General features: G+C 40.3%; 1 protein-coding gene across 1 annotated transcript in view; it reads left to right on the top strand.

Moving 5' to 3' along the window:
* LOC150058676 (uncharacterized) overlaps positions 1-17318 on the top strand; it is a 98601-nt gene that overhangs the window by 56595 nt on the left and 24688 nt on the right. The window contains exons 14-15 of the mRNA XM_090338796.1: positions 1875-2085; positions 9034-9205. Of these exons, the coding sequence (XP_090194922.1) occupies positions 1875-2085; positions 9034-9205 (383 nt within the window). The remainder of the gene's footprint in view (positions 1-1874; positions 2086-9033; positions 9206-17318) is intronic.

Genomic DNA, 17318 nt, shown 5'->3' with positions numbered 1-17318 from the left:
TATGCATTTTTAGGCTACATACATTTTCTTTTTAATAATTCACTGAGGCAATATTGATACAGGGAAACTGTCCATCTATAAATTGTGTCATTTGATAATGTTTGACAAGCCTGTTTGTATATATGTTACATATTTAATGTCAATAATAAAGATGCTTAACAAATTCCCACCAAAATTCTCTTTACTCTATTTCTCTTTAAAGTAACTGATAATTATTTTTTACAACAGTAATAGTATATGTTCTCACTTTTCATCAAAGTGGGAAAATAACATGGGAAGGGGTAACAACGTTCAAGAAGTAGTGTACCTTACAAATGCAACTGTAACCTCTCTATACATTACTCTGACAATGAAATAAAATTAAAAAAGAGCTTAAGTTCCTTTATATATTATAGAAAATATATTACTGAAAATTTAAATTTAGTAATTGAATGGATGTCTATTGAGCTTTTGAATATGTTTTTAGTGGCTAGTAGAGTTAAGCATCTTTTCCTGTGACTATTTTTCTATTGTCACAGCAACTTTGGTAAATGAGTTTTTCAAATCCTTTTGCCAATTTAAAAATCAATTGTTTTCTTTTATTCAATTTCAAAAGCTCAAAATATATTTTGTATACCAATTAAAAGTATACTGTATATATCAATGAATTTATCACAGTGAAAACTTTCTGCTATTATTGATGCGTACTAATAAGTTATAGTGAAAAACAGACTCTTTTTACATAATCATTCAGTGCTAGAAACTTTTGTTAAACTACTGTAGAGTCTACATTCCCTAATTTCTATTTTCATGCATTTTAATTTACAGTCAAAATTTTTCTGTATTTATTACCTTTATGACTAAAAGTTATTTATAGCTGAGAGTGGTGGCTCACACCTGTAATTCTAGCTACTCAGGAGGCTGAGATCTGAAGATCATGGTTTAAAGCCAGCCTAGGCACTAAAGTCCATGAGACCTGTGTATGAGAAACATGCATCCATTTTCTCTTTAGGCATAACATAATTTTTCCAGGTCTATCCATTTCTTTGCAAATGATGTCATATGATTCTTTCTAATTGATAAATAAAATTTCAATATGTATATGTAATATACATTATTAATTCATTCAGCCATTGTGGGCCATCTGGACTGTTTTCATACCTTGACTATGGTGAATAGTGCAATAATGAACATGGTTGTGTAAGTGGCTTTACTCTATCTTTCTTTGTAATTTTTTTGTTAAATGTCCTCTTTCCATCTTCATTTTAAGGTAAATAAGAAACATTTTACTACACTTTAAGGAAAGGAAGACCAGCAGAGTTCATCTGTTTTATCTTTAGTACATAGTTTTACATTATAGGCACTCACTGTACATTTGTTCAGTGTATGTAAAAATATACAGTACTTTTTCCTTCGTCATTGTTGTTGCTGTTCAATTCAGGGGCTTGAACTCGGGGCCTGAGCACTGTCCGTGGGCTTTCTTCAAGGCTAACGTTCTACCACTTGAGACACAGTGTGACGTCCAGCTTTTCTATGTATGTGGTACCTAGAAATATAATCCAGGTCTTTGTGTATGCTAGGCAAGCACTCTACTACTACTAGGCCAAACTCCTGGTCCCCAAAATATACAGCATTTTTTTGGTGGGACATGGGGCTTGTCCCTGAGTTCAAGGCTACTGCCCTACCCTTGAGCCATAGCCCCACTTTCCATTTTCTAGTGATTAATTGGAGATAAGAGTAACAAGGCTTTGTAGTGCCCGGGATGGCTTTGAACCTCCATCCTTAGATCTCAGCCTCCTGAGTAGCTAAGATTACAGGCATGAGCCCAGCTTATATAGTACTTTCTATAGAGAACATGGTAGTATTTTTATTTCTATGTTGTTTTATTATCACAGATGCTGATGGCTCATTGAATCTTGTGGATTTGCTTCACTTATGTGACAGACTAATACAATGCAAAGCTAGTCAATATGAATTGCTTTCAAGAAAAATTAAAATAATGGAAAATAAGGTCAGAGAATCACAGGAAGAGCTATTAGACAAAAAAGATGTGAAATCCAAATTAGAGGAAGGAGAAATGGAACTGGATGAAAGCTGCCATATGAGGTATTATGAAGAACTTTGGAACAATTAATTTTTATACTAAATAGATAAATGAGATCTTTTCAAGTTTTGGATTGCTTTCTGAGGTTTTGCATGGGGAAACTGCTTAGTATGGAATGTTTCATATATTTGATAATAGTAAGATCAATTTTCAACTGTGAAACTTCTAGTATTTCAGTGCACACTCTTCCAACTCAAGATTTTAATGGCCATTAATAAGCACAATAAATAGAAATAATTCTTCTGTCCCACTATGAAAATTTAGACTTGTTTCTCATGTACTTATTGATAATTATTGCTGCTAGGAAGAACACTATATAACTTTTTCTTTTTCTTTTGTCAGCCATAGGACTTGAACTCTGGGCCTGGGTGCTGTCCCTGAACTGTTCAGCTTAAGGCTATCACCCTACCCCTTGGCCTGGGCATTGTCCTTGAGCTCTTCAGCTCAAGGCTAACATGTTACCTCTTGAGCCACAGCACCACTTCCAGTTACATTATATTACTTTTATTTTTAATTTTTTACTTTAAGTAAATCCTTAAATATAAATTTAAGAGCTATATACAATATAAAATTGGTATTTTATATGAGTCATGTATTCATTTATATGCTTATATATTTTAATATATGAAATTTAAGAAAGGACTCTGGTTAATATATATCTATATATAAATTATTCTATTAGTTTACAACTGCATTGTAAGAGCATCAAATTACTAATTTTCTATGCCACAAGTAAATTTTAAGGAAGATATATAAAGCTTTATATTTTATATATTTACTTATTTTAAGTTATGTATGTCTAGTTATTGGCCTCCTATTTGCTAAGCAAACTACTCCCACTGAGGTAGAAACAGAGATAAAATTTCACTATTGGCAGGGAGCTGGCAAAGGAATCAGATTTTTGGATGGTGGTGGGGCTTGAACTGTTAGCCTGGGCACTGTCCCTGAGCTCTTCAGCTTGAGGCTAGTGCTCTACCACTTGAGCCACAGCACCACTTCCAGTTTTCTGGTGGTTAATTGAACATAAGAGTCTCATAGACTTTAGTGCTCAGGCTGACTTTGAACCACTATCCTCAGATGTCAGCCTCCAGAGTAGCTAGGATTACATGCATGAACACTGTGCCTGGCTTGTCTCTTCACTTTTTAAATTTCAAATTAATATATAGACTCACTTGTAAACAATAACTTAAAATTAGCTAAATATCTTTTGAGTAGTAATTATTTCTTTTATATGATTTTATCTTTTTATTGTGTTTTATGGTTGGGGTAAAGTTTAGAGGGGCTACAGTTACATTTGTCAGATAGTGGGTGTAAGGTCTGCCGAAAGGTCTGAACTCTACGCAGTTCAGTAGAAGAGGGTTTATTGTGTAAGGAGAGAGCAGACCTCCTGCTGCCCAAGGTGGAGTCCGGCAGAGCAAGAGGGCTTATGGTAGAAAGGGAAAGATTATATATGGGGAGGGGTGTGGACACAGCAGAGGTGGATGTGATCTCAAAGGATGGGAATATACCTCATATTAGAGGGCCTCCCACTGCCCCCAGGCATGCCAGATGCCAGGGTTACAGGTGCTGGGTGGGGATTTCCAGGGTACAGGGGCAGAGACCCAAGGGAAGAAGTCATTTCTCCCAGGCAGGCCTAACATTCCTGCCTTCTCATAGTCATAAAGGGGTGCCAACTGTTTCTGGCTAATTCCTGCTAACGAGGGGTGTCGACAGTGAGGGTAGAAGGTGGGGATGCTGCCTGTCCAGAAGGCAGTAGTAACAGTTCCATGGTAGTGAACGTGCATATGCATCCTTGGATGAAATCCCAAAGAAGTCTTAAGAGGCAGGAGTCCAACAGTTCCCTGATAGTGAATGTGCATATGAATCCTTGGATGAAATCCAAAAGAAGTCTTAAGAGGCAGGGGTCTCATCTCCTTCAGGGATGAGAGACAGCTTCACCTTGGTAGGTCCAAGAGAAGAGCAGGCATACCTTGGAGTCATCATCAGTATAGAAGGGGCAAGAGCAGGAGCCCTTTTCACTCTTGACAGAAGAAACCACTGTGGCTGTCCATTGAGCTAAACTGCAGTGGGAGTGGTCAGCAAGGCCTGTCCACTTAGGATATAAACCAGACAGGTTAAGGGTCTTGAGAAAGACTTGATCCTCAGGCAAAACTGGGAGAGAAGGAAAAGGGCTTTGAGGGGCTAAGGAAGCCTTAGATGTGGGACAGTGAGATAAGATTAGAAAGGAATGTGAAAAAGAAAAGTTATCCATTCTACATGAGTAGTTGCAGAACAAGTAAGGTCATTTACACCCACCACTGAGATCTGGGAGGGAAAAGACAGGCTGGAATACTCAGGTAACAATGAATAACTGGCTTTTATATCCAAAAGAAAGGTACAGGTAGCTTGCCTGCAACCTGGAGAGGTACCCTGGGCTCTTCCATTGTGATGTTTGTGGAATCCAGTGGCACTGTGCACCATCAGACTTCCATTGCCAAGCTGAGTATCTTGGATAAGTTGGTTTCCTCCCCATGTGTTGGGAGCATGGGAGGGACTGGCCCACCTTGTAGAGACAAGGATGGATAGTCACTCGCCAGTGCCCCGGCCGTCTATACTTTGGCAGGGTCTAGATAGAGGTTGCAGAGTAACACGTAAAGCATGGTCTGGGTGGCATGCATTGGGTGCCTCTTCTTTGAGGAGCCCAAAGGGCAGCATCCAAAAGCTGGCAATTTTTCCTGTTACGGGCATTTTTCTGTTCCTCCCATTTGTTAAAAACCTTAAAGGCCATGCCCACCAGATCTCCTTGGGGGATTTGAGGGCCATCCTCAGCCTTTCAAGCTTTTTTTTTTAATATCAGGAGCTGACTGGGAGATAAAATGGGTATTAAGGACCTTTGACTCTGGGTCAGCTTAGTATAATGCTGGAGTGCCACTGTGAGGGGACTGAGAAATTTGGCCAGGTTTTCTCTGGGTCTCTGAGTAACCTCCTTTAATTTATCATAGTTGGCTGCATGGTGGACTGCATTCTGGAGGCCAGCTACCAGGCAGGTTACCATCCTATTTCTGCTAACCCTTCCAGGAGCATTATTTTGGTAATCCCATTTGGGCTTTTCTTTGGGCATAGCTATTGCCTCTATTGGGAAAGTATTGTCTAGGCTGTGGGTTTCATCAGCATATGCCTGGGCTGCAACCCAAACCCTTTCCTTTTCTTCAGAAGTAAGGACTGAGGACAGGACTGTATATAAGTCATGCCAAGTGAGGTCATAGGCCTGAACAAGATATTTAAACTCTTTGGAATAATTATTAGGGTCTTGGGACTAAGATCCCAGTTGCTTCTTAATCTGGGAGAGATGGGTCATTGAAAAGGAGGCCTGTGCATGAAAAACTCCATCCACCCCTGCCACCTCTCCCAGAGGACATAAAGGGGCTGCTGGAGGCTGGGAGCCACCAGTGCAGGATTGGGTGTGAGCTTTGGGGAAAAAGGAGATGAAGGGGGAGGAGAAGGCACAGAAGGTTCAGTTTGGGGAGGAGGAGTGGAGTCTTCAATGTTGAGCAGGGGATCAGGCACTTTAGGTTTATGAAGAGGCTCCAGGCTCTTAGGTGATTTGGTAAGGATAGGCTGCCCCTGTGCCAAGAGGATAGGGAAAGTTGAGCAGGATTGGTAGAGAGAAGGACAAGCATGGAGAGCAAAGAAAACCTGAACATATAGAACCTCTGGCCATTTACCATTGCAGAAACTGTCTAAATTCTTGGGAATATTCTAGTCGAAAGCCCTATTTTGGGGACCATTGAGACCAATTGTCTAACCTATACTTTGGCCAGATTGATTACAATAAAAAAGAGCCATTTTGGCTTTATGGTGTCCCCAAGTAAAAGAGCATAAAAGATATCCCAAGGGAGTGTCCCGGCTTGGGTGAGACTGATGAGACCCCATTGCAATAAACACTAAATGAGGAAGTCTGGTGAGGAAGGGGTCAATTGAGAAGGTAGGAGAAGAGTTAGTGAGGACATAGGGGGAGCCCAGTTGGTAAAGACATCAGGGGGCAGAGTCCGGGGTGAGTGGGGGTAAAGTTGGTGCTGATGTCACAGGGTGGAGTCACTGAGAACGTGGGGTGGAGTCAATAAGTATGTAGAGCAAGAAAGTAGAGGATGGGGGAAGTGGGGATCCAGTCTGACCATAGCAGATTGGGGGAGGTAGGTCTAAAACTAGACACATCAAGAGAGCCCTAGGAAGGGGCAGGTGAAATTAGACAGAAAAAGAGAGCTGTATAGACAGGAGTTACTCACCAGGTGCAGACAGGAAACATAATAGTGAATGCATGGCCAGCAATGGGAAAAACAGAGGTTGCCAGTAGAGTTTCTCTGGTAGGGGTGAAGACAGAAGGCAGCGGTGGAATTTCATTTCTCGGGTTTGAAGAGGGCGGACAGAAGGCATATTGAGCCTCGGAGACTCCTGACTCTCTCCTCATCTGAGTCCTAGCACCAAATGTAAGGTCTGCTGAAAGGAAACTCCACACAGTTCAGGAGAAGAGGGTTTATTGTGTGAGGAGAAGGTAGACCTCCTGCCGCCCAAGACAGAGTCTGGCAGAGCAAGAGGGCTTATGGTAGAAAGGGAGAGATTATATAGGGGGAGGGGTGTGGCCACAGCAGAAGTGGATGTGATCTCAGAGGATGGGAATATACCTCAGACTGGGGAACCTCCCACTGCCCCCAGGCATGTGAGATGCCAGGGTTACAGGTGCTAGGTGGGGATTTCCAGGGTGCAGTGGGAAAGAGCCAGGAAAGAAGTCATTTCTTCTGTTAGGCAGACCTAACAGTGGGTATATTACTTCTTGAACATTAATATCCCTTCTCATGTTTTCCTCCCATTTTCCATGCCCCACCCCCTCCCAATCATCTTGTTTTTCCCTTTCCCTTTCCTATTGCAAATAAACAAATAAACATGTATATAATATGCCAGGTAACAAAGTAAGATACTGTCACAACATGAGATAAACCATAAGGGGAAAAAAAGAGAAAAGGAATAACTTCACGTAGTACATTAAAAACAGCAATTATAAAGATAAACCTTTTGTTTCCCTATCCTGGAGTTCATTTCACTTATATGTGTCTACTTCCTATACAGATATATGTTCATAGCTTTTGAGCTATTGTGATCCTTTGCTAGGAAAATCCTAGACTTATACTAATAATTACAAATGAGGAAAACCATGGAGCCTATGTTTCTTCTGGTCTTGCATACCTCACTTAATATGTTTTTTTTTCCCAGATCTTTCCATTTCTTTGCAAACTGGGAAATATCATTCTTTCTGATGGCAAGATAGAATTCCTTTGTGTATAAATACCACACCTTCTTGATCCATTCATCTACTGTGGGGCATCTGGGTTGGTTCCTTATTTTAGCTATGGTAAATTATGCTGCGATGAACATCTTTGTGCTATTAGCTTTAGCATGTCCTTGTTTCTGGACATTTTGGTAAATGCCAAGGAGTGAGACTGCTGGATCATAGGGGAGCTCTATGTCTAGTCTTTTTTTTTTTCTAGGCCCAGTCTTGAGCTCAGGGCCTGAGCACTGTCATTGGACTTTCTCAAGTATCAAACTCTACCACTTGAGCCACAGCACCACTTCATGCTTTTTCTGTGCATGTGGTACTGAGGAATTTAGCCCAGGTTTTCATGCATGCTAGGCAAGCATTCTACCACTAGGCCAAACTCCCTACCCTATGTTTAGTCTTGTGAGGAATCACGATAGTGCTTTCCAATGTGGTTGAACAAGTTTACACTTTCACTAACAGTGTAGTAGCGTTCCCTTCTGGCCACATCCTTGCCAGCATCTGTTGTTATTAGATTTCTTGATAATGGCCATTCTAATTGATGGGTAATTATTTCTGAGTGGTGGATATAATTTTCAAATTCTAAAACTTCTGAGAACTTGAGAATACCTTTACTATATACTATTTACCAAGTGACACTTCATGTGAAATTACCACACCAGTTAACAAATTGCTCTTCATTATTTCTGGTTCCAATCAGCAGGTACTGTGTCAGTGGATAAAGAAATGCCCATGTGGTGAGATCATACATTTAATATTAAATAATTAAGATTCCAATACCACTATGGGGCAATGAATAGGTATAACCAGCAGACATGGTTAAACCACAGATGTTTTCCCCATTCTCTGCTATTACAGGCTCAGATTGTCCAGAGGGTATCTTAAGAGAACTGATCAAAAGCACATTCCAAAAGGTGGATTAACAGAATACCAGGAAGCAGCATTCATTCCTGTATTTTGACAAAATTACTACAGAAGGGCAAACATTTAGCCTAAGCAAACATACAACCAGGTTTTGTTTTGTTTTTTGCTGGCATTATGTATCCATGCACACCTGTCAAATTTCCTAGAGTTAGTCACTGCACAGAACTCTAGGGTTCCCACACAGTAAGAAATTACCCAAGTAGGAATTTTAAAATGAGTATATTGGCTGAGATTTTGGCCTAGTGGTAGAGTGTTTGCCTAGCATGCACAAAGACCTGGGTTTGATTCCTCGGTACCACTTACATAGAAATAGCCAGAAGGCTGGATGCGGTGGCTTATGCCTGTAATCCTAGCTACTCAGGAGGCTGAGATCTGAGGATTGCGGTTCAAAGTCAGCATGGGCACTAAAGTCCAAGAGACTCTTATCTCCAATTAACCACTAGAAAACTGGAAGTGGAGTTGTGGCTGAAGGGGAAGGGTAGTAGACTTGAGCTGAACAGCTCAGGGACAGTGCCCAGGCCCCAGAGTTCAAGCCCCAAGATTGACAAAAAAAAAAAAAAGAAAAGAAAAATAAAGAAAAAGCTAGAAGTGGTGTTGTGGCTTAAGTAGTCGAGCTCTAGACTTGAGATATCCCAAGGAGAGTTCTCAGGCCCTGAGTTCAAGGCCCAGGACTGCAAAAAAAAAAGTGTGTTAAAATGAGTATATTTAATTGCAGAATTTTCTCACAAAAAGATTTGAAGAAAGAAAATGATGATCAATATTTTGGAAACCCTGAGATACTAAGAGCAGAAAAAAAACATAATGAAGCAGAAGAAATAAAGCATCTTCAAACATATATTAGGAAGCTGTATATAGAAGTTAAGGATCTAAAACTTAATTGGAAGCAGGTAATTTAATTGGTAAAAACTTGTGTTTCATAAAGAATTAATTTTACTCTATTGTCTGACTGTACTTAAGTACTGCTTTGTTTTCTTTGACTAAATGGTTGTCATTAAGTTTGAGTGATTCAAGTAGGTCTTTGTGCATTCAAAGGCTATTTCCCTCTAATTGTGTTTCTGACTGTTCTTTTCATGCTTTAGGGCTTCTCCTTATCAGTGATATAACCAAAACTTTGATATGCATGTGTTTAAAATGTGTATCTTGGCTATTAAGAAAATAACAGAATGACAAATTTTTCAAGAATATAATGGCAAATGAAAGGGCTGATACTGATTGCACAAAAGATAGAGTTCTGAGATTTTATTTATTTTCAAGTAAGTTTTTTAGTGATTTGAAAGTAAACATTTTAATGTCAACTATATGAATCATAGAAATGTATAGTGGATTTAAAACACTATGTATATCTACCCATATATGTGTAATGCGTATTTTGTAAAGTTTTAGTTTTATTGTTAGACCACTGAATAAAGAAATGTTCTGAATTCACCTCCATTTCTTGGTCGTAGTTGAGTGATGAAAATTATAATAACTATCAAAAAAGGACTTTTTCAATCTTCCCATTGGCAGTGATGATTTTTTTCTTATATTGACAATAGTTTTTCTAGTTGGGACATAATGTCATCACCTTAAAATATTTATGGGGAAGTTTGTGTTCTTTCTTATTCTTTCTCTATTAAGTAAGGAATAAGAGAGTATATAACCAGCAGAGACCATATTTTTAAGCCTAATCCTTCCACTTTCTTCTTTTAGCCATACTAGGGTTTGAACTAAGAGCTTTCTGCTTGCTAAGGTGATGTTCTGTCACTTAAGTAATGCCTTCATGCTTGATTTTTGCTAGTTTTCATAGAGACAGTCCAGAGAAAATTTCTGCCTGTGTTGACATTGAACCACAATGCTCCAGATTGCAGCTTACTTAGTAGCTATAATTACAGATGTGGGCTATAGGCACACAGATCATTCTTCACTTTTATCAAGAGTAATACTCTATTTTAGCACAAAGAAAATTTTAAACAAGAAGTGGTTCTATTTATGGAGGTGCTGTACTATAATGGAGTCATATTCCAGCCCTAGATCTTTACATATTTGTTTTATTAAATTTCATATAAATCACCATTGTCAAAACTGCAAATCTGAATTTTCAAAATATTTGAAAAACTGGAAATTTCCTTATCACTTTGAACAGTACAAAAGCAAAAATGTTGTTATAATATGGATAGCATTTATATTCAAAGCAGAAATGAGATCATTATTTACATTTTGAAATATTTGTTGTGCCAGTACTGGGACTTGATCTCGGGGCTTCAAGCTTGTTTGGCCTTTTCATACAAGACTGATGTCACTTGAGCTATGTGTCCACTTCCAGTATTTTGCTATTCAATTGGAGATAAGGACCTGTAGCCTCAGATTTGTACTTCCCAGAGAGCTAGGATTAAATATTTTGCTTACCAGCACCCAGGTTGTCATTACATTTTTTAGAAAGCTAATTTGTTTAGGTACATGGATATGTGCAAAATGCAACACCTCTTGGTCACAGTTGTGTATCATGGTGTCGCATTTAGAAAGTTTCAGCATCCTGAAGAGAAATTCTAAATCCTTAGCCATCAACCACCCAAATCCTTCATTTTTCCAGGCCTAGAATATTTTTTCTCTATCTAGTCTTCTTAGTATGGATAGTTTATGTAAACATTTATACTATATGTAGTCTTTCATGATTTGTTTCTCTTAGCATCATGATTTTGGGAATTTATTTGTGTAGTAGCAACTGTCCATCCTTCATTTCTTCTATTGAATGGTATTCCACTATATTGTTGTATAAACCATCCATTCAACAGCAGATAGATTTTAAGTTATATGTACTTCCATGAGCATTTCTTTTTATAAGATAGAGAATAGACCTTTGGGACACCAAAAAAAAGAGTCATGCTTGTAATTCTGGCTACTCAGAAATCTGAGATATGGATGGCTTCCATTTGTAGTGAGCCAAGTCAGAAAAGTCTAAAGAATTTCATCCTGAAAATAATAAAAAAAAATAGGGACCAGGAGTTTGGCCTAGTGCTAGTAGGCTACCCTAACATGCATCAAGACCTGGGTTCAACTCCTCAGTTCCACACACATAGAAAAAAGCTGGAAGTGGTGCTGAGACTCAAGTGGTAGAGCTCTAGCCTTGAGAAAGTCCAAGGACAGTGTTCCAACCCTGGGTTCAAGCCCAGGATTGGTGAAAATAAAAAAAGAAAAAAAATAACAAATAAATATGCAGGCTGGTGTCATGTCCTAAGGGGGAATAAAACAGCTGAGCAAGAAAGCTGATAAACTATGTGGAGCTGAGTTTAAGCCCTGCTACTGCAAAAAAAGAAAAAGAGAAGAATTGTCTATTGGTATGTAAATGTATATAATTCCAGGGCAAGGAGTTTGGAGTAGTGGTAGAGTGCTTGCCTAGCATGCATGAAACACTGGGTTTGATTCCTTAGTACCACATACGTAGAAAAAGCCAGAAATGGTGCCGTGGCTCAAGTGGTAGAGCTCTAGCCTTGAGAAAGCCCAAGGACAGTGCTCAGGCTCTGAGTTCAAGCCCCAGGACTGGCAAAAAGAAAAGAGGTATAATTCCAAGATAATAGATAAAAAATGTCAATGCTTCGGAAGTATGTAGTACTGTATCTTGCATGCTTGATTCACTTTTCCCATAAAGATGCCCAACTTTTCCTTAACAAAAATAAATACATTTTTCAAGGAACCTAAACATTTCAACTTACAAACACTGTGTGCCAATTAGTTTAGGAGGATTTTCATAACTCTTCCTTTATTTTGGGGGCACCAATTGCTTTGGGAGAGACATTTTCAGAAACAGCAGATTCCACAAAGATTTCAACACTATTGATGATAGCAACTTCTCCATATCAACTATTATGCATGAGCAGCAATTTAATGTTATTTTGGATTTGTGTGTGTGTGTGTGTGTGTGTGTGTGTGTGTGTGTGTGTGGTCCTGGGGATTGAGCTCAAGAGCAGGGCTCTGTTACTGAGCTTTTTTTTTTGGCCAGTTGTGAGTTTTGAACTCAGGGCCTGAGCACTGTCCTTGGACTTTTCTCAAGGCTAGTGCTCTACCACTTGAGTCACAGCACCACTTCCAGCTTTTTTCTATGTATGTGGTACCGAGGAATCAAACTCTGGTCTTCATGCATGCTAGGCAAGCACTCTACCACTAGGCCAAACTCCTGGCCTGAGCTTTTTCTTTTTTTTTTTTTTAATTATTGTTGTTGGTCATGGGGCTTGAACTCCAGGGTCTGGGCATTGTTCCTGAGTTCTTCAGCTCAGGGCTACCACCCGGTCCCTTGAACCATAGTGCCACTTCCGGTTCTCTAGGGTTCTCTTCAGCTCAGGGCTACCGCCCAATTCCTTGAACCACAGTGCCACTTCTGGTTCTTTGGAGATAAGAGTATCATGGACTCTAGTGCCCAGGCTGGCTTTGAATCATGATCCTCAGATTTCAGTCTCCTGAGTAGCTAGGATTACAGGCCTGAGGCACCACACCTGGCTTGTCCCCGAGATTTTTTTTTTTTTTTTTTTTTTTTGCCAGTCCTGGGCTTGGGCTCAGGGCCTGAGCACTGTCCCTGGATTTTTTCTCAAGGCTAGGGCTCTACCCCTTGAGCCACAGCACCACTTCTGGCTTTTTGCTACATATGTGGTACTGAGGAATTGAACCCAGGTCTTCGTGCATGCTAGGCAAGCACTCTACCATTAGGCCAAACTCCCGGCCCAGTCCCTGAGATTTTTAACTGAAGTCTAGTGCTCTACCACTTGAGGTGCAGTTCCATTTCCAGTTCTTCTTTCCTTATTTACCTTCCTCACTTCCTTCTCTTCTTCCTTCTCTCTCTTTGTTTCATTCCTTCTGTCCTTCATCCTGTAGCTTCTTGGAGACATAAGTCTCATGGACTTTCCTGACTGAACTGATTTCGACCTGCATTCTGCAGATCTCAGCATCCTTGTTAGCTAGGATTATAGGTGTGAGCCACTGATACCCAGCTGGAATTTTATCTTTTTTTCCTTTTATTTTTGACTGATCTTGGCTCAAAATATGTTTAATATATCCAAAAAGAAGGCATATTTACTGTATTTACTGTATTCTTTTCTGCCAATGAATTTTATCCTTTGCGTTAATAGGGGTGTTTTCATTATCCTTTAGCCTTTGGTGGTACTGTCCTTTTTGATTTTTTAACTTGTTTCACAATTTACTTTTCATGAAACACTTTCTGAGCCCGTTGACTCTCCTGTACTGTACGCTGTCATCCTTTTCTGCACATTTCTTCATCCATTCATTTACTGAGTGGCATCTGGGCATACCTTGGCTATGGGGAATAGTGCTTCAGTGAACATTGTTGTGCTGGTGGTTTTTCGGTATCCTCGTTTGTAATCTTTTGGATAAATGTTTGAGAGTGAAATATTTGGAACATAGGGTAATTCTATGTTTATACATACTGCTTTTAGAGTGACTGAACAAGTTTATATTCACACCAACAGCATATTAGGGATCTTTTTTGCCCACATCCAGGCCAGCATATGTTATTGGTGTAACTGAGATAAAGTGGAATTCCAGTTGTTTTGATTTGCATTTCCTCTATGTCCAGGGATATTGATGAATTCTTCATGTGTCTGTTAGCCATTTTTACTTCTAAGAAATCTCTATTTAGCTCATTAGCCCCTTTGTTAACTGGGTTGTTGATTCTTTGAGTGCTTAGTTTTTTAAACTTTGTATATTCTGGATATCAGGCCACTATCTGATGTATAGTTGGCGAAAATCTCCTCTTTTGTAGGCTTCTTAGCTTGATAACTGTGCCCTTCGCTGTGGAAAAAGTTTTAGTTGGATGCAATACCATTTATCAAGTCTTTCTTTCATTTGCTGTGCTTCTGAATTTTTACTCAGAAACTTAACTGTGCCAATAGTCTTAATATTTCTCCTACTCCTTTCTGTAATAGTTTCATGGTCTTTCATTGAGGTCTTTGATTCCTTTTAAATTAATACTGGTGCAAGGTGACAGCCAGAGATCCAGTTTCAGTTTTCTGTATGTGGATAGCCAATTTTTCTAGCAGTTTGTTGAAGAGGCTGTCCTTCATCCAGCCTAAGTCTTTGGATCGTATCGATTATTAGATGAATGTAGGTCTGTGGATGTCTTTCTGAATCTTCTATTCTGTTCCATTTGTCCTTGTTCGTGTGCCAGTGTCAAGCTCTTTTAATTGCTCTAACTCTGTAGTAGAGTTTGAAGTTTGGTTTCATTAGACCTCCAGCATGATTTTATCTTTTGATCCTAATGATTTTTTTTGCTATGTAAGACTCTAGCTTTAGGGCTCAAGGGAGGAAAGAGTGGAAAATTCTGTCCCTGCTTCTCCCTCTGGGCCAGCGTGGGGTTATTACAGGAGAGGCCACAAAATAGTACCTCCTCCCCCCCCCAATCTCCGGCTCCTCTATAGTTCCTTAGCTTGTGCCCTCCAGTCAACAGTAGGGGGGGGATTGCCAAGACTCTACCCTGCTACCAGAGTCCTGCCCCCTTTCATCAATACTGGGTCCTGCTAATTCCAAGCAGGGCTGCATCCCACTGTTCCTGAGGAACATTCCAGTCATGGCCCTGAAAAAGTGAAGTATTACCTCTAGGACCGACACATCTGTTGAAGCTTGTCTGGGCTTTCCCAATACTCCTGGGTCCCTCTGTCTTGTAGTCTTTGGGTAGGGGGTCCATACCACCAGTCTGAGCAGTTTGTGTCCAGGCTCTGGGCTGCTGGGAGAACCCAGATACGAATGCTGGAGGTGCTGCAGGGTGGGGTGGAGATCCAGTGGCTCTACGTGGCCCTGAAAAGGCTGGGGTTGTCCAAAGGCTCGGGTTGTCCGGCCCTTGTCCCCCTTCCGGGTCCGGGAAGAGACTGCTTCTCCAGCCATGGGGGACCCCTTGCTCTTTTTCATGACCCACATGTGCACAGCCCAGGGCACCAGATCTGAAAGGGCCCCGAGGCTGTGCCGCCTCCCTGGGGCCTGCTCCCCACTTCTCGGGGCTCACCTTAGGGAAGATCTTCATGTGTTTGATGGCCGGGACTGATGGCTAGGCCACCGGCTGGCCACACAGCCCGGAGGGAGTGAGAGTGGGGGTGGGGTGGGCGATAGGGGCCGGGCGGCGGAGTTCAGGGTGCAGGAAGGGCGTGGACGCTGGCAGGACCCCACAATAGCAGACTCCCCACTCATCTCTCTGGTATGGGCTCAGCTCTACCGTGCACTCTGAGTCTTGTGCTCCACGCCTTTGTAGAAACTTTTTTTTTTAATATTATTTTTATTTTTTAGCCAGTTCTTGTGCTGGAACTCAGGGCCTGGGCGCTGTCCTTGGGCCTCTAGGTGCTCAGGACTAGCCCTTTATCATTTTAGCCAAGGTGGCACTTAAGAGCACCACAGAACAGTTCCAGTTTTTTTATTTTTCTGTGACTAATAGGAGGGAGAATCTCAAGGACTAGGCCGGGCGCCGTGGCTCACTCTTGTAATCCTAGATACTCGGGAGGCTGAGATCTGAGGATCTTGGTTCAAAGCCAGCTAGGGCACAAAAGTCCGTGAATCTCTTATCTCTAATTAAACACCAGAAAATGGGAAGTGGCACTGTGGCTCAAGGGGTAGAGCACTAGCCTTGAACTGAAGAGCTCAAGGACAACATCCAGGCTGAGTTCTAGCTCCATGGCCAACAAAACAAAACAAAACAAAAGAACCTCAAAAACTTTCCTGCCCAGGCTGCCTCAGATCTCAGCCCCCTGAGTAGTTAGAATTACAGGCATGAGCCACCAGCACCATGCATTACATTTGTTTTTTCAAGGATTTGTACTTTTCATTATAGAGGGCTTTCATTCATTTTCTTGGGTAAGTTAATACATATTATTTGGGGAGCTATTGTGAAAGATTTTTTTCCTCCTGATTTCTTTCTCAGCTTATTCATTCTTTATATATAGAAAAGTCACTTATCTTGACTGCTGGTTTTATATCCTTCATGTTTCTGAAGTGTTTAGGTATCATCAACTTTTTTGATAGAATCTGTGAAGTCTTTTGCAGATTTCTGTTCACTAGAAATCACATAGGCCAGTTCATAAGCAGAAGGCTAAAATTTGTACAGCAGTATCAATTGACTTATTAAAAATGTCTGAAGATTATAATGATATTTTATTTTTAGTTAAAAAAGGGGTTTTTATTCAACATATCAATTTGTGAAAACAATACATCTTGATCAATAATTTTTTTTTCTATCTTTGTCCCTTCTCTCTTAAAACATAAATATGTCTTTTTTGGTGATACAACAGGTTGAACTCAGAGTCTCTAATTTGCTAGGCAGGCACTCTATCTCTTGAGTCTTGAGCTGTACCACAGCCTATTTATTTATTTATTTATTTATTTATTTATTTATTTGAGTCATGGGGCTTGAGCTCTGCCTGGGCACTGTCCCTGAGCTCTTCAGCTCAAGGTTACCACCCTATCCTTGAGCCAAGCCCTATTTCCCATTTTCTAGAGGTTAATTGGAGATAAGACTCTCAGGTTCTTTAGTTCCCTGGGTTGGCTTTGAACTTTGATCCTCAGATCTTAGCCTCCTGAGTAGCTAGGATTACAGGCATGAGCCACTGTGTCAGGCTTAACCTTTTAAAATTTTGTACCAGTAATTTTGCTTACAACTCAGGGCATCCAGCATTGACTTGACTTTTTCCGTCAATTCTGATGCTCTGCCATTTGAGCTTCACCTGCACCCCTCACTGATTACTTGTCATTCCAAAGTTATTTTGATTCTAAATTCATGAATATGAAGTAATGTTGGAGTTGTCACTTTAGGATAAATACTTATAAGATTAATTAGAGTCCTCAATTTCAAAAGCATTTCTTTCTGGAGGCTTTTGTTGATGCAGGCGTAAATAACTGAAAAACCATGTTCACGAAACTTGAGAAGTTATGAGGCTTAAATATTGAGGGACCGGTGAGAGACTTTCCACTAATATGTAGCTTTGAGTCGTTTTGTAAAGTATTATATATGAAGCAATCATAAAAAATCCCTATGGC

The sequence above is a fragment of the Megascapheus bottae genome, chromosome 9 (assembly GCF_031878675.1).
Source record: "Megascapheus bottae isolate mThoBot1 chromosome 9, mThoBot2.hap1, whole genome shotgun sequence".
NCBI lineage: Eukaryota > Metazoa > Chordata > Mammalia > Rodentia > Geomyidae > Megascapheus > Megascapheus bottae.
This window is presented reverse-complemented; position numbering and strand designations above follow the sequence as displayed.